Source organism: Lutzomyia longipalpis, chromosome 1, assembly GCF_024334085.1.
Source record: "Lutzomyia longipalpis isolate SR_M1_2022 chromosome 1, ASM2433408v1".
Lineage (NCBI taxonomy): Eukaryota > Metazoa > Arthropoda > Insecta > Diptera > Psychodidae > Lutzomyia > Lutzomyia longipalpis.
Window position 1 is genome coordinate 35,445,548 of NC_074707.1, and position 23,968 is coordinate 35,469,515.

General features: G+C 36.8%; 1 protein-coding gene across 6 annotated transcripts in view; it reads left to right on the forward strand.

Annotated features, from left to right (window-relative positions):
• Positions 1-23,968, forward strand: part of LOC129786315 (octopamine receptor Oamb) — a 97,082-nt gene that overhangs the window by 63,949 nt on the left and 9,165 nt on the right. For 4 of the 6 annotated variants that reach the window (XM_055821239.1, XM_055821238.1, XM_055821236.1 and 1 more), the window contains exons 4-5: positions 9,462-9,698; positions 13,102-13,345. In XM_055821239.1, coding sequence (XP_055677214.1) covers positions 9,462-9,698; positions 13,102-13,345 — 481 coding nt within the window. Of the gene's footprint in view, positions 1-9,461; positions 9,699-13,101; positions 13,346-19,080; positions 23,410-23,968 lie in introns of those variants that run through there. The other 2 variants (XM_055821240.1, XM_055821241.1) reach the window with 1 other exon arrangement.

A 23,968-nucleotide genomic window follows, 5' to 3' on the forward strand; every position in this document is an offset into this window, starting at 1 on the left:
ATTATAATCTCCACCTGCAACGAATCTCGGCCCCAGTGCGGAGAAAAACTCAGCATATTCGTTCTCCTTAATTGAGTGTCTTGGCGGAAAATAGACTGACGAAACAGTGAAAGAACCAACGACATCATTCAGCTGAATAATAGTGGCCTGCAGAAAATCTTTGGATATATGGGGCATTTCATTATGTTTCAACTTGTCACGTATCAATATAGCAGAACCACCATGCCCCCTGCCGCTAGGATGGTTAGTGGAGTAGATTTTGTAGCCTGGGACCTTACAATAATTCTTCGTGGTAAAATGAGTTTCTGAGACGAGAAGGACATCTATTTTATTTACGGCAAGAAAGACTTTGATTTCATCTATGTGTCTACATAGACCATTGGCATTCCAGGATACGATCTTTAATAGTTCCATCATTGTTTATTGTTCTGTTGGGCCATCGTGGAGACGAGTGTAGTCAGTATATTCATTATATTCGCCATCTGCTGCGTCATATGCTGCATCATTTCCCTCATTATAGACTTGAGCTCTGACAGATCATTCGAGGAAGAGCCTCCCGAATTATCAGGCGGCTGGGGATCCTGATTGTGTTGGTTCAATTGCGCATCCTCACGCAGCGCAGCGGCATATGAGGTGCCGTGGCGTACACGAGAAGGTGAGTCAGTCTGAGGCTGCGGCTCTCCGTTCTGCCTCCGCCGTGCAGAAGGATACATTCTGTTGTAAATCTGTCTATAGACGGAGCAACCCTTGTAGTTGGCCGGGTGGTTTTCCTTGCAATTTGTACATTTGACCTCCTCGTCCCGCTGCTTTCTAGGACACTCCTTCGACAAATGAGACTCAATGCACTTCACACATCTCGGGGCTCTATTGCAGTATTTTTTGGTGTGGTTGAAGGACTGACAACGAGAACATTGTGGAATCTCTCTTCTAGGACGAGGTGCCTCAAAAATGACCTTCATATGCAGTATTGAGTCAATCGCATAGATATCCTTGTTGTTGGACGCAGGGGCCAGATTTATAAAGAACATTGGCAGAGGGGCCTTTGTTTTCCCATGCTTCATATTCCGTATATCCCTCACAACATGTCCCTTCTCCAGAAGCGCATCCTTAATCTCCTTGACGTCCATAGTGAAATGCATATTCCTCAACACAACTCTGAAAGACTTCTCATCTTTGCATTGATACGAGTGCAGCTGAATATTTTTCTCTTTTAATTTCCCAAGTACCTCCCTGTATGCAACCGCCGTCTTTGTTTGAATCTTAATTTGATTTCTGCTCAACGTTTTCATTGTGTAACCGTTGGGTGCATAATCATTCAAAAATTTCGTTAGATCCGAGATACTGGTCACATCATAAACCACGATAGGTGGCGGTCTAGTCGTTGGTTCTTGTCTAGGGTTATCGACATTCGATGTCTCGTCTTCATCATTGTCATTATTGCCACTATTGTTTTCATTCACCTCCTCTGTCAAACTAGAGTACCTGTTTTCCGTGATTACAGGTTGCGCAGGTGGCAAATAATCAGTGATCGTGGTCTGCTTTTTCGCCGTGGTTTCTCTAGGTGGAGTCTGAGCTTTGCGCTTTCCAGCTATTGTCTGCCAACGGAAGTTGTCGGCATCGTCCATGTCCATTGTTGCTGGTTCATTGTTGTCGGCCATTCCAAACGTCAGTCAGTGATGTCAGACAGCAAGAAAATTTATCTTCAATTTATCGGCTCAGGAGTACCACGAAAGGGTCGCCCTTCTCAAAGAAGAATATCGTGGACCCCCTCACCTGAAAATATGCCAGGTATTTGGCTCAACAACAAGTAGGTTGTTAGCAAATTCAAAATAAGCCAGAGCGCTATTAAAGTGCGTAGGTTCGGACTAACCTGTCAGTTTGACACTCTCGATGAAAATGAGAATTTTTATACAAACCAATTAATAATAATAAACTATTTGATATTAATTTTCACTCCATTAATCAGAGAATAAAGCAGGAAAGCTCAAGAAATCCATATAGCAATAGTTAAACATCTTACCACCGTGCAAATTAATTTGCCAATTACTTATTCTTCGTTAAAAGTCGGTTCTCTGTATAATTCTGGTAAATTAATTTTAATGATATACGCGAAATTTTCACCTTGAAGGAGCCCTTGGGTGGTACACACAACACAACAAATTGAAGATATTCAATCTCCAATCGTTAATGATTCCTCCATTCCTACACCCTCCATGCCCTCTTTAGTATGTTCTATTAACAGCGATTTTCCATTAGTTTCCGCCTTGTTTTCGGATCTCTTCTTCCACATCAAAACACTCCCTTTATAAGCTGCCGAGGTTTCATGGGTGCGTTGGTGGTGGATTTTCTCAACCGCAACTCCATAAAACATAATCACCGCATTTAGCGGCGAAAAGATAAATACTTGGTGTTGGCCACGAAGTGGAACACCAACTAATAAAGCACAATAAAGGACTCACCCTGGTGCTTCATTTCTCTGTCTCATCGGTCGGGATATTGCAAGGCTTCAAGGCACAAAGTTGTGTGCTGAAGAAAAAGACACAGCTCATCACGGAGGATGTGTCATGAGAGAAAAATCCGTAAGAAAGCTAAATTAAATATTAAGAGACGGTTAACAAGTGTCTTCATCCCATCTGGAGCGTTCTGCAGAGGAAGCAATTTTGGTCTTTGTATGGTGAAGTGGTCGAAAAGTGAGGAAAATCGATTTAGTGTCCTTATCTCATGAAAGTTTCTTTCGTAAAACTTAAACGAAGAGAAAACTTTCAGTTGGTTAAATCCACCACTAAAATGCTGACCTCTCTGCTACAAATTATGTTTACCCAAATTAGCACAAAAATAAGAGCAATGCCTACAGGGTCGGCACATAAATATAATTTTTTTATATAATCATTGATTTGGAAACGTTGTGTTTTTCCCCATGAAGTGGCTCAGAGATGAGAGAGAGAAAAATAAACATGTAGGTATACAAATTTTGCATGAAATCAAATTAAAATTTATTGAATTTCTTGTGGCCATATTTTTCGCTCTTGGGGAATTAATTGAATGAGGGTCGAGATTTTTGGGTGCTTTTGCGGGTAAATTTCGTGCAAAAATGCTTTTCATAATATTTACAAGCAACATTGGGCGAATTTTTTTTTTTGCTTTATGAGGAAAAAAGGCATCAAAGTACGGCCGTAGGGAGGGAACACAACAAGTTGCTCCATAGCATGGGGTATAGAGGGAACTGCGGGGAGATATAAATTTAGCTATATTGAATTTAATTGAATTTTTCCATCCACGACTCTTGAGCATTTTTCAAGCCTGTTTGATTCGTCATAACTTCACCCTCGCACAGCAATTTCCCTAACTCCACGATTTTTTTCTCATTTATCACATCTTACTTCCTTATGAGATATTGCCCCAATTTTTGCCATTAGATCATGACAATTTAATCATCTCCCATAAAGCTATTTATATAGCATTATATATGCTCTCAAATTCATTAGGGTTCAAATAAAAGATACAGAGGAACCCCAATATGTACCTTAAGGCATGTTCTTGCATCTTTTATCCCATCAAGAAGTGTTTTCACGTTGTAATTTGCAAAACTTTATGCTGAGATTCATCGCTCTTTTGAGCCTTTCCTTCACCACCACAGTCATCACTATAACTCCTCACATTTCTCTGTCTGCTAAATAGAGGCAAAAAGGGTTCAAAAGACACCCATACACACTCTCTTATTAGACAAATCATTGTGACCTTCTTGCCCTCTTTGCAAATTACATCAAATGCGTGTTGTAACCTCCTGCTTCCTGAAACAAAATTAAAATAAATTAAAGAACATTAAATTATTTCCACTGTTAGTGCGGAAAATTGTACGTACATAAGCAAACCCATGAGCAATTTGTCGAGTATATCCGGGCAACAGCTCTCCCCCATATTCTGCCTGTATGCTACAACGAGGGGGAAATCCCTGCATCATCTAATCTCATACAAGAGCTTCGTGATTAGCACAAACTAAATTTGGGGTTTTTGGTATCAATGGTGGGTGAAGTGGTGGTGTTTTGCAGTTCCAAACTTTTGGGGCTTAAGCTCTTTGTGAGCCACACAATTGTGACGGATTTATTCCATGGTGTGTGACATCGTCAGCATTTTCAACCCCTTCCCACCTCCCCCATCGCCCACTCTGTAAGTGGATCGCATTGATATTTTGTGGGGAAGATTTTGCACTGACAATTTGCACATCAGTGCTTGGAAAACTAGAAGAAAGTCTTCAGCTAAGCTGCATTGTTGAGATTTTGTCAACTAATGCTGAAGAAAAGCCGAATATTTGAACATTTCTGTGCTTTCAGAGCTTAGAAGAACTTTTCTCTATTTTTTGCAATTTGTATCTTTTGAATTTAATCGTGTTTAAAGGAAAAAGCAAAAGAAAATCAATCCTAAGATTCTTTTAAAGAAAAATAATATAGTCGCTTTGAGCTTTCCTTGAGCTTTCAACACTGTAAACCATATCTGCTGGCAACTATGCTGTTCGATTAAAAAAAAAATACTTAAAATAATTAGTTGGTATACCACAATCGTGGCATACCAAGTATTGTAATCATCGGAAAAACCGACCACCTCAGATCGGGCTCAAACTTGGTATGAGCACGTTTTAGACATCCCACATTACGAAAATGGTGGTGGAAATTTTTTGATCCGGCCGGCCTGCCGGCCGGCCGGTGCGCTAAACTTTGTCTTATAGCTCGAGAACGGCAAGAGATAGAGACTTCCGGTTTGAAGTTTTCTATAGAAATGTGGGTGTAAAATTTCATTTTTTCGCATTTTCAAAATCCAAGATGGCCGCCGTCCGCAATTTTGAACTACCATCAACCACTTCCCTTACAGCTACAGGTCTGAAATTTTAGTATGTTGTAGAGCTCAGTGAGACGTTTTCATCAACAATTCATACTTGAAAATCGGTCGAGCGGTTTAGCAAATATGGCGGCCTAAAGCAAAAAGTGTTTTTTCGATATAACTAGAGAACGGCTTGACCGATTTTGACCATCTTGGTATCAAATGAAAGGTTTCGATAAGCCCTACAACTGCCTAGAACATTCCAAGTTCCAAAAACATCCGCAAGAGGCGCTAAAAACAAAAACAAAAATTGCCTAACTTTAAGGGGCAATATCTCAGAATCCCCATTAGGCAAATCTTTTAAATTTTGATCTGTTGTAGTCTGACTCAATATGTTTCACCAGTCCGAAAATGAAGAAATTCTATGTCGCCGTTTAGAAGATATGGCCATTTGAAAAATTCTTGAATTTGAAAAGTTCTAAGAGCCATATATCTTGAACGGATTGTCCGATTTTGGTCAATTTAGTATCAAATTAAAGGTTTTGTAATTCTCTACAACTATCTAGAACATCAGAAACCTCTAGAACCATTCCTTTAGGACGAAAAGTGCAAAAAACTGTTTTGGTAGAACAAAAAACCGCCATTTTGTGTTCTGGAGGTGACCTTGAAATGGATTGAAATATATGTCAGATTATAGCTTATTTGAATACCTTTCCAAAACTAGTCAAGAAATTTCTGTATGTGCAATAGAACTTGAGATATAACCATTTTTGTCTTTCGAATTGATGAATTTCATATAAAAATCACCTTTGCCTACTAATACTACTTAAAAATTAAATTACAACGCATAGACTGACCCATCCGCGTTGTGGTATACCAACTCTTATAACTGGACGCGTTATGATTGACTTTTGGGTGTAAAAATAAATATTATTATTAGGTATTAATTTTATTATTCATGAGCGTTTTAATATGTTATTCAAATTCCCAAGAATTTGGGCTTTTACATTTTCACAGAAACATACATGAAATTAAAAAAAAGGAAAATGAGCAACATGAAAAAATAAAATAAACGAGATTAAATCCTAGAAATAACAAATGAAAAAGCTTTTCAATGATTTGGGAATGTAATAATATTTTTCGAAGCTTTTTTGGTAAATACCTACATCAATATTAGAATACTGTGAAAATGTGATTTTTTGTCTTTTGTATAGGTATTATTGATCGTAAAGATATGTTTAATTGATTGATTTTTCTCATTCATATTTTTTACCCCATGCTACGCCATATTTTTGCTTCTCAATTTTATTTTATCGATATAGAAAATGATAGAATTTTTAATAATTCCTTTTTTAATTTTTTAAAATTTCAACAAAAGAACTACTAGGTTGCGCATAAGTTAATGCTTGATTTTGCATGTAAAGCAGCCTTAAATCATGCATTAACTTATGCGCCCCTCTATACAAAACAGCTTAATAATTACATTAAAATTCTTGTTAAATACTGAACTAACACCTAACAAAAAACGAAATAAAAAGTCAAGAAGTGCAGATTACAGTTTTTCCCTTTTCTCCTTTGACATTAATCTCCCTTTAAGGAAGTTGTGCTGAGTCAAGGAAAATGTATAAAAGGGGGTATTATATTTTGTGTAAATACTTTTGCTACATAATAAGGAAGGAGAAAAACAAGGCAGGTGCACGAGAAAGCCACTCTCAGTTGATTGTCAATCTGGTATATCAAATATTTACTACTTCCCCCCCAATTTTATGGCATACACCCCACAGAAAGCCCACCAATCGATTGACTCCCACCCTCCCCCGTCCGAATTTCCCACCCACACACACAATCTTTGTCTGATAAATAAATGTTTACGGCTGTAAGTTGATACAATGAAGAGAAATAGTGCTTTTTTTCTACTCCTCTCACCCCATACTCCCACATATATAGTACTGCGTCGTACCCCATCAAAAAAGGGAAACAGCTATTTGTATTTTACGCGATTTGTCTAAATTTTTATTTATTTCACTACAAAAAAAAACGAGAAGCATACGACCATCCAAATAAAATTTTACAGCATGATGGAAAAAGCCGCCATAAATGGTGGTTTTTATGGAATTGAGCTATATTCTTTTGAATTTGAAAGGATTTTCCGCAGCAAATTCAGGTAAATCCTCTCTATATTTTTTTCACAAACTCCAATCACAATGGAATCGAAGTGAATGATTGTGGTTATATCGATGTCAGTGTTTTTTACAGTCAGACCCGTCAAATTGATACAGAAAAAAAACTCCTCCCCCAAAAGCAATGTCACTCCTGTTAAAGCGGTTAAAGCCCATTTGAGGAATTGCCGAAAAGCACAAACCCGACGAATTTATTTAAAAGGCATTGAGGAGGGTGCAGTAGCTAGAGACAATTTTCACCCAATAAAATTCAATCTGCCCGAATTTCCTGCCTTTCCCTGTGTTATGGCTCAAATACTACACCCAGTTTCAGCATCTGCGACCAATTGAGAGAAATAGGAAACCCCAAATGCTATTAAGCTCTCTGTGCTGTAAATACCGGAGAGAACATACCAGTCTTGGAGATAATATGCCTCATGCTTCTCTATGGTTAGCCCCATTTAATGTCCCCTCACGCTTTCGTTTGATCGGTTAATTACATTGAAAAGGTGGATCTGCCTGAAATGTTATTATCTGGTTTTCTCGCACTTTTCTTTCAACCCCTTTCACCTTCTCACTCCACACCCTTGTGTTGTTTCCAACCCCCGCCCGTCACAAAGTAGCACAAACTATACGGCGATTGATGGTGAAAAGGATGAGGAAAGTTCTTACCATGTTTCTCTTCCTCTTAAAAGTTTCTTATCCTCTTCAAAAAAAAAAAAAAAAAAGAGAATTACATTCTGTGCAGCACCATCTTTTCCCATTTGACGTGGAGTGGGTAAAAAAGGTTAAAACTTTATGGTACAAGCTCTTTTTTCTTCGAGATTTTTTTAAATAAAATATATAGTCTACTTTATGCTTATTATAATCTTGATATTGAGCGTAAAGGGTAAGAAGCAGAAAAAAATGTGAAGCTCGTTAAATTGCACATTAAATTCCAGCTTGAAGTGTAAAATAAAACTACTGAATAAATTTGTTTTTAAATGAATTTAAAAAACTTAAAAATCTTTTGAGCTCTTCAGTTGAACTTTCACAAGGTCCTGGTAGGAGCATGAAGAAGAGCATTAAATGAGCTTTCTAATCCACTTGTGTTTCGGGGAGAAAAGCTCCCTCATCCAATAGTAGATATGTATATTTAGTACCCACACGGAAGGAACTTGAGTTGAAGTGAGGTGAAAAGGTTGAGCTTTTTATATGAATGAATTGAGGTAGAATATCAATAAATGCAAATATTTTGCGTGGGTTAGGGAAATCTCCAAATTAGAACGCGATTTGCTCATATATATGGTTGAGGCACCCTATATGGCGACACAAAGTGTTATGGCAAATGGTTATTGGTGAATTTTGTGTGTGAAGGGAGCGCACCAGAAAACGAGGATATTTATATGCGATGTAGCTGAATAGACCCCAATCGTCTTACCCTTTTTCCATCCCGCCCGAAGATGTTTGTCAAATTGTCGAGGCGTCTGAATCTCAAGCTCATGCCACATTTTCGCACAAGATCAATGAGTCTCACCCCCCACCAAAACCCTAGATGTACCTCATCGATGGTGAGCAAGATAATTTTGTAAAAAGGATTTTGCCTCGAGTTCCATTCCGGAAGAACATCTGGGTTCTTTCCTCACAAGGCTGTGATTTTGAGCTTGAAGAAGAAGAAGGAAAAAATCCCCAGAGGACACATTTGCACTCCTTTTTTCTAACTGAGAGAATATAAAAAAAAAGATGTAGAATAGGTAATAAAATGTGCGTAAGGAAATTTGACTGAAACTATTTCCTCAAATCAGGAACATTTTCAAACATATGATTGAGGTTTCCTGTGGTGAATTTTTCAAGGGGAAAACCTTCAAAAAGCGCGCGTGAATTGTGCCCCAGGCGTGTTCAATTTTCACACGAAACAAGTAAAATATTTTTCAGATATCATGAAAAGGGGTTTTGGCATTAAATCGAAAGCGAAATTTTATTGAGTTTTCATGCAAATTTTTACCAAATGGAAATAGGATTATTTAAATTTCTTTTATTTATACCTTCTCATTGCCAAAAAAGGGAATTATTGGATGTCATGAAAATCTACATATATTTACTAAAGCTTTTGATATGATTTTATTCAAAACGATTTATTAACTGAATAAAATTATTATTTATTGACAGATTAAAATAATTTGCTAATTGCGAAAGTTTATTTTTGAAAAGAATTAGCAAATAATTTGCTAATTGCGAAAGTTTATTTTTGAAAAGAATTAGCAAATATGTACATATCTCAAAATTAATAGATTATAGTATAAAATAGTTTAAAAAAAATTTAAATTTTATTAATAGAACTGAGAAAATTAATTCGATTTTCCGGATTTTTCTACAGGAACTATTTAGCCCACATTGATCAGATTCTATTACATAATACTGCTAAATTCTCATTATTTTTACACCTATCAATGAAAATTGCAAAAGCATGAATTAAATTTAACCTATTCCCCTTACTGTTTGTTACAGGTGTGGATTTTCGGTGATTTGTGGTGTCGCATTTGGCTGGCAGTGGATGTATGGATGTGCACAGCATCCATCCTAAATTTGTGTGCCATCTCCCTGGATCGATATGTCGCCGTAACGCGTCCCGTCAGCTATCCCAGCATCATGTCCACGACGAAAGCCAAATCTCTCATAGCTGGCATCTGGGTGTTGTCATTCGTCATCTGCTTCCCACCGCTGGTCGGCTGGAAGGATCAGAAGGTAATAAATAATAATAAATTGTCTCCCTGAGCCTTTTCCACGCTGCTGTGGTGTGTTACGTACTGATTATACAAAGCACGTGGAAGTATCCCTCACATTTGACACATCGTGGGTGGACGAAGACTAAGCTGAAGGAGAAAAGTTGATGAAAAAGCACTTACGCTCGTCTGTTTTTTTTTTTGGGTGACGCGCATAATTTCCGGTTTTCTCACGCCCCATTTTCTCTCTCCACCCTCAACATCAGTTGCAAAAGAGATTGAATTTCATGCAACAAAGGCATACACCCCCATCCAACCAAACCACCGTGTGATCCCGATTCACAGCTCAAAGTGCTCGGAGGAAAAACGTCCTCATCCAACACATTTTCATGTTCCGGGGCCATGAGGGGTGGCAGGCGGGTGGTGGCAAACACTGGTGTTTGGCAGAGTCAACAGAAAGCCACAAGCTTGATGTAGAAAAAGCTCTCGCGTGCTTGGGGGGGGGGGTGATGGGTGGTGGAAAGTGTGAGAAAATGTAACTTTTAAAGTGTTCTGAGGGTTTGTATGTGATCAGTTTTAATTAAAAGTTGGAAATCCCTGGGGCTAAAATGGATAAACGGTTTGCACATTGATACAATTCATTAATTTTAGAAAATTCTTCCCATCGTTGCCATCAGTTCCCAATATATTATGGACATTACGTTACTTTTCGACCCCCATGAGGTGGATGCTAGAAACATTGAAGAATTTATAGAGTTCAGGGGATGCCTTTTAATGAAATGGCATTCATTTTAGTCTCGCTACAGAGTGGTTTTTCTTCCGCACAGAATATCCTTTTTGTGTATAACAAGAGTTGTGTATAAAGCTCTGAAAAAGCTGCGGTGAAGTAGTTTATCCGAAACTTACTCCCTCAAGCTTTTGACACTTTTAATGTCAATATACTTTGTTTTAACAAAAAAGCTCTATCACAAAATGATTTTTAAACTTTTGTACAAAAAGCTTTTTTGTTTTTTTTTGCAAAAGTTTTGTTGGATTTAAAACCAAAAGCTCTTTTAATTCAGAAGATTTAGTTTTATATTCTCTTATTCGTTGTGGTAATATATGGAAAAAATCTTCCACATTTCCTGTGAAAAGATTAATTTTCACGCTTTGTTTGCAGAACCAGAAGAATTTCCGCGTAAAACCTCATAAAAGCATTTGAGATTGACAAAAAAGTGGAGTGATGAAAATTTTGGTGAAATATATGTACATATACGGAAAAAGCTCTACATGTAGACAATAAATATGTAGGTACATAGAGCGGGTGGTAGTATAGGAAATAAAAGGAATATAAAGGGGCGACCGCAAGTGTTCCGTTTTAGCAAGAAAATATATTTCGTATTCGTCATGTGTTTCACCTCAAACAGTCCTATTCTCCACACGCGTTTCAACTAAACCGCATGATACGATCATCCGTTTGGACGAGACAGTGTGGCGGAAGTGCCGGGGTAAGCTCGTTTGATGATCGGAAATAATGTTTAGTGTACTGTAAATTACATATCATGAATACATGAATTCATTTGCTCATGGGTTAAGATGAAGAGCCATGTTGAATTTACTTTCAATCGCGCACAGAATAGTAAATATCGCAATCGTCCTCCTGGTGCGAAAAGTGACGTGAATTTAATATTTTATTTATGAGGTGTATGTGTCTGTGTTTATATTGAGTATTCAGTCCTAGTAAGTGCATTTTCCATGCCACTCAATCTCTCTCTAAATATTTATTTGGCACTGACACCTCCTTGAGCAATGACTGTGTCACACTATTTCATACTATTTTCTCGCATAAAATTGAAAAGTGTGAAGATATATTGACAGAAAATTATTCTTTGAAGAAATCAAGTGAAATAGCATGAAATGCTCATTTTACACAAGAGAAAAGGAATATTCTTGCACGTCTCTGCGACGAAATCCAATGAATGTCTTTTGGAAATAAATCAAAAAGCTAAAAAAGGATAAGACGTTGTCATAAAAAGGACGACAAATAAAATCACGAATTCAATCAAATTGGTGTGTGAATAGTAAAAGTTATATACACGAATACCGAGAAAAGCTTCCGCAAAGAGGAGCTTTCACACACTGAGCCTGAGTGGAGTGAAAAGCCCCAAAGGTGAAAGGGACAAGAGTGGCGGAACACATTGTTGGAATAAATTGTGCGGAAGAAGATTGCTTTCTTATTGTATTTGAACACCAAATTCATTCCAATTCAATCGTGGCGCATTTGAAACTACCCTTCCTCAAAGCACACCCACAATTTACCCATTTTATCCCTCAATATGTACTCACTTTTGCCAAAAGCACGTGAATATGGAGGTTAATTCAAAGGAATTCAACATGTGCGATGGCATTGATACCAAATTGTATTTATCTAAATTTCCCATGACCCTGTGATGGGGAATTTTCCGCAAACAAATATACAGAAAGTTTTTCTCATCTATTATACCTTCGAGTTAAAATTAATTAAAACCAATTAGAACTAAGCATTAAAAATTTTCATACAAAATGTTATTTGACCAGTCAACAATGTCGCATACGCAACATCAAAAAAATAAATAGTATTTCTACTCTAACAATGCCCTTTCTTTCAGTTCTTTGATTCCCTTTACACCCATTTTCTCTTTAACATCACTTTTATCGTGGCACTATCTGAAATTTCATTCGTGGTTTATTTGCTGATGCTCTCATGTCCTTTTAGTAGCGTCATTTTATTTGAATGAGAGTCGCGTCAACATGCGAGATGAGGATGCTCTCAAATGATTAATTAACTTCCACTGTGCGGACATTTATAGCGTGGGCGTTAAATTAAAAACGTTTGAATAAAAAAAGTTCGCAATGACGCAATATATATTGGCAAACTGATATGAGCAGAAAAGAGGAAAAACCACCCGAATTGAAATTAAACTTTATACAGACTTTTTGAAGTGGTTTGACGTTTGAAGATAAAATTTCAGTAAACTTAACGTGAGGAGTTTAATGTTTCAGTATTTTATATATAGCAGAAATTTGTTATTTTAATTATTACTCGATATTTTTGGAATCAATTTTCCCCCCATTTTCCCAAAAGGACATTTTCTGCTTTCTAAATGAGCAAGAACTTGAAGTTTCCCAAGAAATAAATCTACTTTTAAGACATATCTCTTATTTTTGTGTAATGGATTCATCAAGGTAAGTAACCCCTTGAGGTAGCTCTTGAAAGGATGCTGAACATAATGAAAAGCAACAACCATTCCACGTGGAATTCTCTCATCTCACAATGTCGTGTCAAATGTGAGCTTTCGTGCGATTATAGATATGTAGCATGTACTTACATATCATTATCCCTAAAAAAAAGTATGAAGAAAGAAAGTTTCCCAGCATAAATTGATTGGTATCATTTCTCGTAACAGCTTCCTGCAGATCTCACCTACCGAGTGAGAAACTACACCCTTTACTCCATGACACCACCACCGGAACCACCGCCTCCGTGCCCGTGGACATGCGAGCTGACAAACGACGCCGGATACGTGGTTTACTCGGCATTGGGCTCCTTCTACATTCCCATGCTTGTGATGCTCTTCTTCTACTGGCGCATCTACCGGGCCGCCGTACGAACAACCCGGGCAATCAATCAGGGTTTCAAGACAACCAAGGGTGAGTGGGCTCTATCTCTCTCTCTTTCTCCCTCTTATTTCCTCAGCCCCAAACCCACCTTTTGCAAAAAAAAAGAACACGCACAGACTTTCACACCACCTACCACCTTGAAACTCGTGTCAAGAGCACATTGTGATTCTATATAACAAACCACCACAATTCCTCTGCAACTTTTGCCAAACAAGACTTAATCCCACCACCTCTCTGTGAGTTTTAAGTACAAAAGTTTCTTTATTTTTGTGAGTGAACTTTTACCTAGGAAAAATTTGTATATCTCCATGACTTTGGCTTGTAGTTGAGAGAAACCTTTTCCAAAGTCATACGTATATATAGGATCTCTCTACATACTTACGTAGAAAAGGTTGCCATGTAGAAAATATCGGACGTCAATTTATTTTGCATAACATCAAAATTTAAAGTCTCAGGGTAGAATATTTTAGTAGATAAAACTTTTTGTGATTGGGTGAATTGGGTTATGTGGGATAGAAGTTGTTGGTGCATTATAATAAAAAAAATATCCTTCATATTGTACACCTACTAATTTCCCTCAATAGAAACCCGACAAGACCCTTAATGCATAATTCTGGTAGAATACATGATTGATAATGAACCAAAATGTAAATATTTCAAAGTTTTAGAAGCCACATTGTTTCCCAAGTCATTAGAAGAGTTTTGTGCAGTCGCGGTTAGTTTCCATCGTATGCCAGCTCAAATTCATTGTAAGGTATTATATGAAAATTAAATTCAATCCAACTCAAGGTGAAACTATGCACACATAATCTATGCTGTAGCCTTAATGCTGCTCTCTACAAACATGTGGATTCAGTTTAAAGGGATTCACATTGCTGATGAATATTTTAAAAACAATTTTCACCTTGCCTTCTCTCGTAGGAGATGAAAAAAAAAAGAAAATGAGAGACAAATGAGGAAAAGGGGTGGTTAGCTTTTCTGCGACAAAAAAAACTAAAAATGAGGAAAATGAGGAAAAATGATGACGAAGAAAACAAGAGAATATTGAAGGAGTTCTTTTCTTTGGTTGGGAAATGAGTGGAATATACATACACTGCCTTAGCTCTATATATATTTACTTGAGACTCCAAGTGCATTCATAGCTCATCAAAAACCCTTTAGATGCATTGAAGGATGAAAAGCCACGGTGGCATGTTTACTTTTGCCACACATGAAGAGTCACTACTGAAAATGCAGATGAATAAAAAGAATATCAACACAAAGCTTCCGCTTTCCTCTGGAAAGAAGTACTCGTAAAGTGAAAATCTTTTATGGGGGATAATCCTCTGAAATATTACATTTCAATTCGACTTTCTTCTCCACTCTTTCTCTCCTCTTGCATGGAAACGATTTCTCTTTCCCTTTAAGCGGATTAGTTGCGTGGAGCAATTTTAAGCACTTCCTTCTGCAGACTTTTTTTTACCTTTCTTTTGATTTCTTTTCGTTAATTAAATGACAAGATAAGCGCGGAAGTAGTAAATTATTTTTTTAATTACTGGATATTCGGACTTTGAATTTAATTTAAAGAGTTGCTCGGAAAATCCTTTGTAGGGTCTGATAAAGAGGGAAATATTGCTCTTTAAAGCATCTAGAAAGCTCTATTTTAACGATTTATCATTTCAAGTTTAAAAAAGTTGCAAAATTATCAAGAATAAAAACATTGAAAAACTTTCAATTTTTTGAGTCTTAAGAACTCTCTTTTTTTCATTATTTGCCGAAGAAAAATACTACCTCAAAGCTTTCCATAATTTATGCCTGAAGAAGGAAACAAAATTCTCCAAGAAAAATGCAGGAAAATCGAAAAAGCCACATTTCGTATTTTCTTCCTTCCTGTGAAAAGATGCTCTTTGAATGCTTTTCAAACAACTGTTGCTCTGTGCTTTTCAAATAACAAAACAACACTCGACGTGAAATATCAAAAAGATAAATTCAACATGGAATTAAATGAAAGCTCTCAAAGCTCTTTAGAGAACAACATGTTTTTAAGAAGGAAACTTTTTACCCATGAAACTTCTCTCTTTAATTCATCAAAGCAGTTTATGTATTTAAAAGTAAACTTGAAAATAAATTTAAAAGCTCCCAGAAGTATTCATATTTTTTTCCTATAGAAAAAAAGCTCTTAAACAGTAACCTACTTCTTTTTTGTACAAAATGCCCTACAAATGGAGTGATATGATTGTTTGGTTTTAAAATTAACTTTCCCATAGATAGACAATTCCCGAGGAAGCGACCTAAAGATAGAACACAATGCGAGAGGGCAAAACAAACGACTCAGTAGGTTATAATGTTATAATAGCCCATGTGGACAAAGCCATTCAACTAATACCCTACATGTATAGAAGCTTCCTCCAACCCCCAATGTTTGGTGGATGTTTGTTAACTGGGAAAGCACGAAGCGAAAGAGAAAAGTGCTGATGAGTGACTTTTTTTTTCTCACTCAAATGAATATTGTTGTGTATAAACTACTGTTGCGTCACCTTTAATCAAGTGAAATTGATTTTAATTGAAGGACTCTTATTTGCAAATTACATCCTCCCTGCAGTTGTGGGGTAATTGAGATTTGTAATGAATGAAAATGCATGGTAATGGTTTTCCATTACATCTTACTTTAATCGCAATAAAGTATATTTTCTAGTGAATTTTGAACTTGGATTAAAAATTAATCAAACCTTCTGAAAAAAAAAGTCTTAATCCTCGCTAAGAGTTTCAAGGAAAAAGCTTTTAATTTCCAGGAAAAAGGGATATTAAAGATTATTTCCCATGAAGTTGGATTTTCTGACCCAAAAATATTCTTGTTCATTTTGGATTAGGGAAAGAAATTTTCCGAGAAAAAAATTCAATAAAACATTCAGTGTGAAAAGTAGAAGCCTGTGAGGGAATTTATGCACAATGGGTATAAAAAGCGCACGAAAGCTCGAGTAAAGGTGCTCGTTAAGTGATAGACAGTTAACATATATTGGGGTTAATTCTTGCATCTGGGTGCTATATATTTCGTCACATTGCCACATTAAAATTCCAACAAATTGTCTCGCTAAATTGACTCAGCCCACACACGATTGTTGAATACCAAAAGGAAGGGAAACTTCAGCTGGGAAACATCGACGATCAATTTTCCCCTGAAGAGCGAAAGTTCTGGCGGAATGGTGGGAGATTGAGTGATGCCATCGGCTCCATTTGACCTATAAATAAATCCGTTTGAAGGAATCTATGCCACCCCCAAAATCCACAATGTGATGTCAACCCCCGCAATGGTGGCTCATCATCATCCCATCGCTCAATCTAGTTAAACAAGCATGCAGAAATTGCGATAAGTATCTTATCACGACGCCACACTGAATCCCCTGAGCAAGTGGATTCCGACGGGAGTCTAGTGAAGGGTGTATACGGCGCTTTCGGCACAGAGAGCAACCCACCACAATATTTATAGGCACTTTGCCTTTCGTGCCGTATACCGAGAAAATCCCTCCCCAGATGATGTCACAGCGTTGAGAAAAAAATCGTGAAGAATATCCTTCCTTTTGCTTCTTCGCAATATATAGCAATGTCTTTGGGCAATGGGGGATGGGCCCTCGGGAGGCGGTTGAGAGAAATTTGCGTGTAATCTGAGATGAAGATTTGGTTGTCACTTTTTCTTCAATACAAACACACACTTCTGCATGAAATGCTACCAACCACCATCTGCTCCTTCACCATTCCATACAAAAGGGGATTTTCATCGCTGGAAAAAATGTGATTGTTTTGCATTCCAAGAATTTCTTGTCTCAACTGGTGGAGTCAATATTTGCATTCTGATTTCTTCAATAATTTCTCTTTGGGCTTCCAAGAATTTCCATCTTTCAAGAATTTCTCACATACAGTTCAAGAAGGTCAAGGAGCTTTAGAAAAGTTCCAGTGAATTTATGGGATTGTACCGTATGTAGGAGAAAAGCATGTTGAAAGATTTAGTTTATTTTTAGGGGTGGATGGATGTGAGTGAGAAATATAAAAAGATTTTTGGGGCGTCAAAATAAACTTATAGTACATAGCAACGCTCTTCCTATGATATATTTAGCTTTAAAGCTCTTTTTAGTGTTATTTAGGTTTGTGGATTTATCAATGTGAAATGCAGGGATCATGGAAAGTATTTTTCCTTTCCTTTTCCGCTTAAAGTAAGGAAAAAAATTTAGGGGAGGGCGGGGCTAATAAAGTCACTTAAGGGTTTAAAAAAAGCTCAAAATATCATATTTCCCAAATGGATAAAGCGAAATGTATAGCCCATTTCTTTAGGAGATTTAGTGCCCTATAACTCGTTCTCAGATCATTTTCTTCTATCTAGCTAGGAAATATGCTATTTTAAGCTTTTTCTAAACCCTTAAGTGACTTTATTAGCCCCGCCCTCCCCTAAAGTTAAAAATTAATTATAATTTTAAGAAAATCCAGATGTCAGTACCTACATATATATTTTTTATCATCCTTGGAAACTAAAACTGATGTAGACGCAAAGATTTCTCAAGTACACTCAAAAAAATGTCTACAACGGACTCAAATGACTAATTAGGACTCAAAATTGTCCAGCAAAAAATTTCATATTATTTGGTTTCTAATTTTTTTCTAATTTGGACCACCAAATGCTAATCTTTCTTTTAAAATTCCTATTTTCTTCTTACAAACATTGAACTTTGAAAATTTTCAAAGTTTATTCACTATCAAAAGCTTCTCCAATCATTTTTTTAACAAACGACTTTCTCTTAAAGAATCAAAAAAGAATTCTTTCTTTACTGTCACAGAATTATTATTATGAATACCCTCCTTGGGTTACAAGCTACAAAAAAGGCACGAAAGAAAAAAAAGTAAAATGAAGAAGTGTCGGAAATATGAGCTCTGAAGAAAAACTGAAGGAAAATAGTATATATGGAAAGATTACGAGGGAAGGAAAAAAATGCAAATTTGCTGTTACGGGAAAAATTACGCCTAAATTGGAAAATAGACATTCTCAGTCTGTGAGATTCTCATTTCATACGGGTGAAGTCTGAAGGGCAAGAATTTCCCCGCGAGGGTAATTTAAATGGAAAAAGTATACACTTCTCTTGGAAAAAATATTCATTTTGTTAATTATAGTTTCAAATGCATGTTAAATTGTAAAAAAAAACTCACAGAAGTTTTGTGAAAATTATAAAGTAATATTTATTTAGATTGAAAACTGTTGAGAGATTTTTGGAGTATGAAAAATGCAGAAAACTTGTAAATAACATAGTTTTGCCATTTCCTCTTTCTCCTGTACATTCTAATTGAATGAAATTTAATCCACAATTTGTAGCAAAAGCGACGACATTGAGAAAATATATTCATAAATGTTATTAAATGTTTATTTTAAGATTTTATTTTGTGAAGTTTTTTTTAGTTTTTTTTATTTGTGTGATTTTGAATGTTATATATTTTTTTCGTTGAAAGATATTAGTTCTTAATTAACACAGACAAATACACTTGTAAAGGATATATCATATAGAAGAAAAATTGAAAGAATTCTTGTACAGATGTGGAAATTCATTTTTATTTCCAAATATCGGCACAGAAACAGAAAAAAATGTATCCGTTGTAAATATTGAGAGCAAGTTATGTGGATTGATTTTAGAGAATCGTTCCAGTTGATCTAAACATCTCTCCCCCCAATTTACCTCCAAAATTTCAACCTCAAGGAGGCTCGACGAGCAGATAGATTGACTCGAACTATCCTGTGTGTGTTGCAGGCACCAAAGCTGGACCCATGGAGGATACTCCACTAACGCTGCGCATCCACCGTGGTAGAGCCACGGCCCAGGTGCCACCAGCATCGCCACACAGCCTAGGCAGTGGGCACAGCCTAACGACACCGACAGCACCAGAGCGTTTCCCGATGCGCCCACGTCGGCGTGCCGCAACGTCGGCATCGGAACGTCTAGCTGAGAAGCCCCGCAGGGCACATGCCAAGGTTAAAATATCCGTCTCCTACCCGTCCGTGGATAACCTCGCCGGTTCCAGTGAAGACAATGCCTTTCGCTTCGACGAGGCCACCCCCCATAGAGCCTCGGCCAGAGCTCGCACCAAATACCTCGACATTCCCGAGGAGGGAAGCAACCACATACAACAGCCGAAGAACTCCAAGCGCACCAAAGCTCAAGTGAAGCGTTTCCGCAATGAGACAAAAGCCGCCAAGACACTTGCCATCATTGTGGGTGGTTTCATCTTCTGCTGGCTCCCCTTTTTCACCATCTACCTCACGCGCGCCTTTTGTCCAGACTGCATCCATCCCCTCCTTTTCTCCGTGATGTTCTGGCTGGGGTACTGCAATTCAGCCATAAATCCCGTCATTTATGCTCTCTTCTCCAAGGACTTCCGCTTTGCATTTAAGCGCATCATCTGGAAGTGCCTCTGTGGCTCTGACATTGCCCTCACCCGTCCGAGTCCCATTCTTGCCCTTCTCACGCAATCCCAGTCACTTACAATGTACACCAGTACTGGGATAACACGCCAGGCCGCAGGGTTACCCACACTCACGGATGAGCGCACAAGGTGACGCTCCCTGTCGCCCACATCGATGAATTCCCTCCTCTCCATGAGTGCCGGGATGGTGCGGGCGACCACGAAGACAACCACAACGGCCATGGAGCTGTGTGAGCCCCTCGTTATGGCCTCCACGGAGCAATTGAGATGCTCAACGCAAGAAATAACCGACGTTTAGAGACACTCTGGGGCAAAAAGGGGGATTTCACCTCCCTTTCCCCCATCTCGGGAAGAGAGCAAAACTCACATTTTGTAATGTTATATACGCAATGATATAAAATAGCAAAAAGGATTCCAACCCAAATCCATCTCCGTGTACCTCGTAATTCTCCTTAATGGGGGTGGGATTTGTGCAGAACATACCAAGTGGCGCAGTTGAGGGACATAAATCCAATGAATTTAGGAAGAGGAAGTGGCAGAGCACTCAAAGTCGCTATTAAACTTGTACGCAACACCATGGGGATGATTTAATTTAAAATGTGGACTTTGCACTCAATGATGATTTGGTAGAATCTTGATACTATCTCGCAATTTGTGCCAAAATCATGAATTAATTGAAGGTATATTACCTCTGTGCTTTCCAACTCCAAATATATTTCATGCATAAAGTATTTTACAATCACGGACTAATAAACTCAAATGCAAAAGATCTTTAGAAGTTTATCCCATTTATCCTATATGAGTTTATCTTCAATTATATGATTGGCTTATGAGTATAATCATGAAAATTTATAGGTGGAACGATTAAATTATTGGCTACACAAAGTTCAAACGAAATTTCCAACTATAAAAACCATTGAAAGGAATTCTTGTACTTGACGTCAGAATCAATAGACTCTCGACAGGAAGTTGTGGAATCATTACTAAGAAAGTTTTCTCAACTCACAAAGGTCTTGCCCTCCGTATACTCACCCACACACCCCCTAAAAATGACTCAATCCTGTCATTTCAGTAAAGTTGCAGCGTTAACATTTCTTATTTCTCAACCATTTAACTTTCTCTGGCGGAAACTGAATCCATCCAATGTGAAGACATACATGTCAAAAGTAGCAAAAGTTTCCCAACTCTGCTAACATCTTGTCTTGCGTCATAAAGAACATCTCTGTTAATATGATTTTATGCTTTTGCTTTTGACTATACAGAAATGTTTATTAATTTGCTATGTGCAAGGAATAACGTAAGAGAAAGAGACTAACAGCTTTAGGGAAAAGTCGTCCTTTGAATCCAGATAATTTTCTCGAATTATACGTATTTTCTCTGTAAATTAATTTTCTGTGTTGTATGAGCGACAGAATTTTACTCTAGCAAGCATCACTATGAAAGGTACATTACATATTTATGCTAAAACTATTAGCATTGAATTTAAACACAATACTATTTAATGCTACAAATGCATATCACTTTGCTCTTCCTGAAATGTATTGTTTTCAGCTTTGTGCTATTTATGCTTATTTGGAAGAGAAATTTGAATTAATTTTAAATTTAAATTTTACTTACATATTTTTGTGCTTTTTCCGTATAATTCCTTAAAGCTTTTTCTGAAACCAATGGATAATTTTCCTAAATCAGGTCTGTTAAAGAAGATTAATTTTTTTTAAACAAATCAGCTCCAACCCTTTTTGAGTTTTCAGAGAAATTACATTAAAGTTAAACCCATGTACCTAAATTCAAATTATATTATAGCTGTTTTGGAGCTTTGAAAGTTCCAAGAGGAAGTATCTTTATAACTCCAATTCATTGTGAGAATCTCAATTTGCCCCTAAAGTCCTTCAATACCTCATATAAAGCCATTTCGTCGTAATTTCCTTCCTCTATATCACCAATAAAACAGCAAATAGTTTTGGAGAAAATTATGGTTCAACTTTTCCTCCATGACGAGCTTTTTTATGGGGATATCATTAGTACATTTGTGATGTTAAGGGGAGCTTTATGCTATCTATATGTATATCTTTGTTACTCTGAGGAAAATAAAATAACCAAGGAGATAGAGAAAGAAGAAACGGGGGTCGAAATTTGAAGAAAGGGGGAGGGGGGTGGAAAAGTTCGAAAAAGAATATACATTTTGGTAGGGAAATAGCATAAATTGACACAGCAAAATGAGTCACATTAATGAATGAGACGATAGCCTTTCGAGCAATTTAATTTTTTCTCCTGGTGAGAGAGTAAGAGGCATTTATCCACGTTCCCAGATTACATTATCCACCCCTATTCCCTTCTGCTGGAGGGGATTGATGATGGAATTTTTAAATAAAGAACATTTTAGCACAACTGGATGAGAAATCACTCCGTAATTTCGTTTTTCTCACTTCAAAAAAAGCAAACACTCCCGGAAAAGCTTTAATTTCTCCTCATTAAATCCTTATATACGTCCTTTTTCAACGCCCACACCCCTCCTTTAGCCGCATTCGTCCATCACTAATTTATGTTTCAACACAGAGGGCAGTTAAATATTGAGAGAAATTTCGTATGTTTAATCTCAGAATGGCTGGGCCTTTTTTACTTGCCCATAAAATGAACGACAGTATATTTCCAATTACTTCATCATTAATTTATTTATAACCAGGAAAATTCTCTTCTCCATGAAAGTAATTAGCGGAAGGCACAGAGGTTAATAAACTTTCCCAATTTATTCAGCATAAACTTTGGCAAAGGGTTCTTTCCGACGTACTAAAAGAAAATATTTGTCCAGATAATTTGAACAAAAATTTCCACGGAAACCTCGTGAACTTTTTTACTTTATCAATATTTTTCTTGTCTATTTTCATTAAATTAAAATTCAGCAGATTTTTCCTGTTATTCTGTTTGTTTCTGATTTCCTTTTTGGGTAGTTCAATGGCGGCTTTTGCACTGCTTTTGTAAAATAAAAAGTTTTGAATTTTTTAAGGAAAATTTGGGGAAAAATATGGAAAAATTGCCGCTCAGTATTTTTCGAAAAAAAAATAAAGTGATGGATAAAAATTGTAAAATATTTGCAATTTATGTGACATGAAACTGAAACAATCTCAAAATGCCTAAAAAAAAAAGATTTAGAAAAAAGCCAAAACGGGTTAAAAAATTCGAAATTATATAAAACTCATGTGCTCATTGTAACCATTTCAATATTTTATCCTTAAAAAACATTTTAGGTGTCGTGTTGCTCTAAGAATTTCGACAAAATGTCTGTAATAAATTTATTCTTAGAACTTAATTCTCGTGTATTTAAAAAAAACCAATCTCTTGCAATTACTCGAAATTTTACAATTTTTGTCAATTGATTGAAACTAACAGCTTAACATGTAAAAGCACATTACTTAAGGGCTCTAAAATACTTAACTATATATTTAGAAAATCTCTCAATGGTTTAATGAAAATTTCTCATATAGTTCTAAGCTTCTTTTAAGGGAATAACTTATTTAACAAAAAAAGAAGAAGAAAAACATTGTAAACCTTCTGAGATAAATCACAATGAAAAAAAAAAGATAATTTCAATTAACAAAAGACAATAATATTAAGGAAAATTGTCTTGAAGTTTAACAATAAAATGTATCGAAAAAAAAGTTACTGCACCGGGTTGTTCTTATTTTGTGGAAATTGGCAAGAAAAACATCCTTCCTCCGTAAACTTTAGCATTGGGGAAGTTTGTGCAATTTGATTGTACGCCCACCAGCAAGGAATTAAAATCAATTTACGATGGGGAGGCAAAATTGGCTCCGATGGAAAACAATTTTGCCAATCAATTTAACTTTGGAAGTCTCACAAGAGGTCAAATGCACCAAAGTCTCATCATGTGCTGTTGCACCAGACCACGCTGTCTGTGTGTGGGATGAGGAAGTGAAGCAGAAAACTGGGAAAATGAACAGCAAAGTGTGGTGAGGAGAAGAAAATCGAAGGGTATACTTTAACAAGGAAGATGGTTGTCACACAGAGAAGAAAATTTTCACAATAAAGTCTATATATCTTCTTCACTTTTTCCACACCACTCTACTTCGATTGGGGTTTAGTTGGAAAATTCACCAGACCCATCAGACTGCGTCCTTGACGTGAAAGCTCTTTTTTCCGTTTAAGTTTCTTCAACCATTCTATTTCTTTTATAAATAAAACTTTAACTCAAAAGAA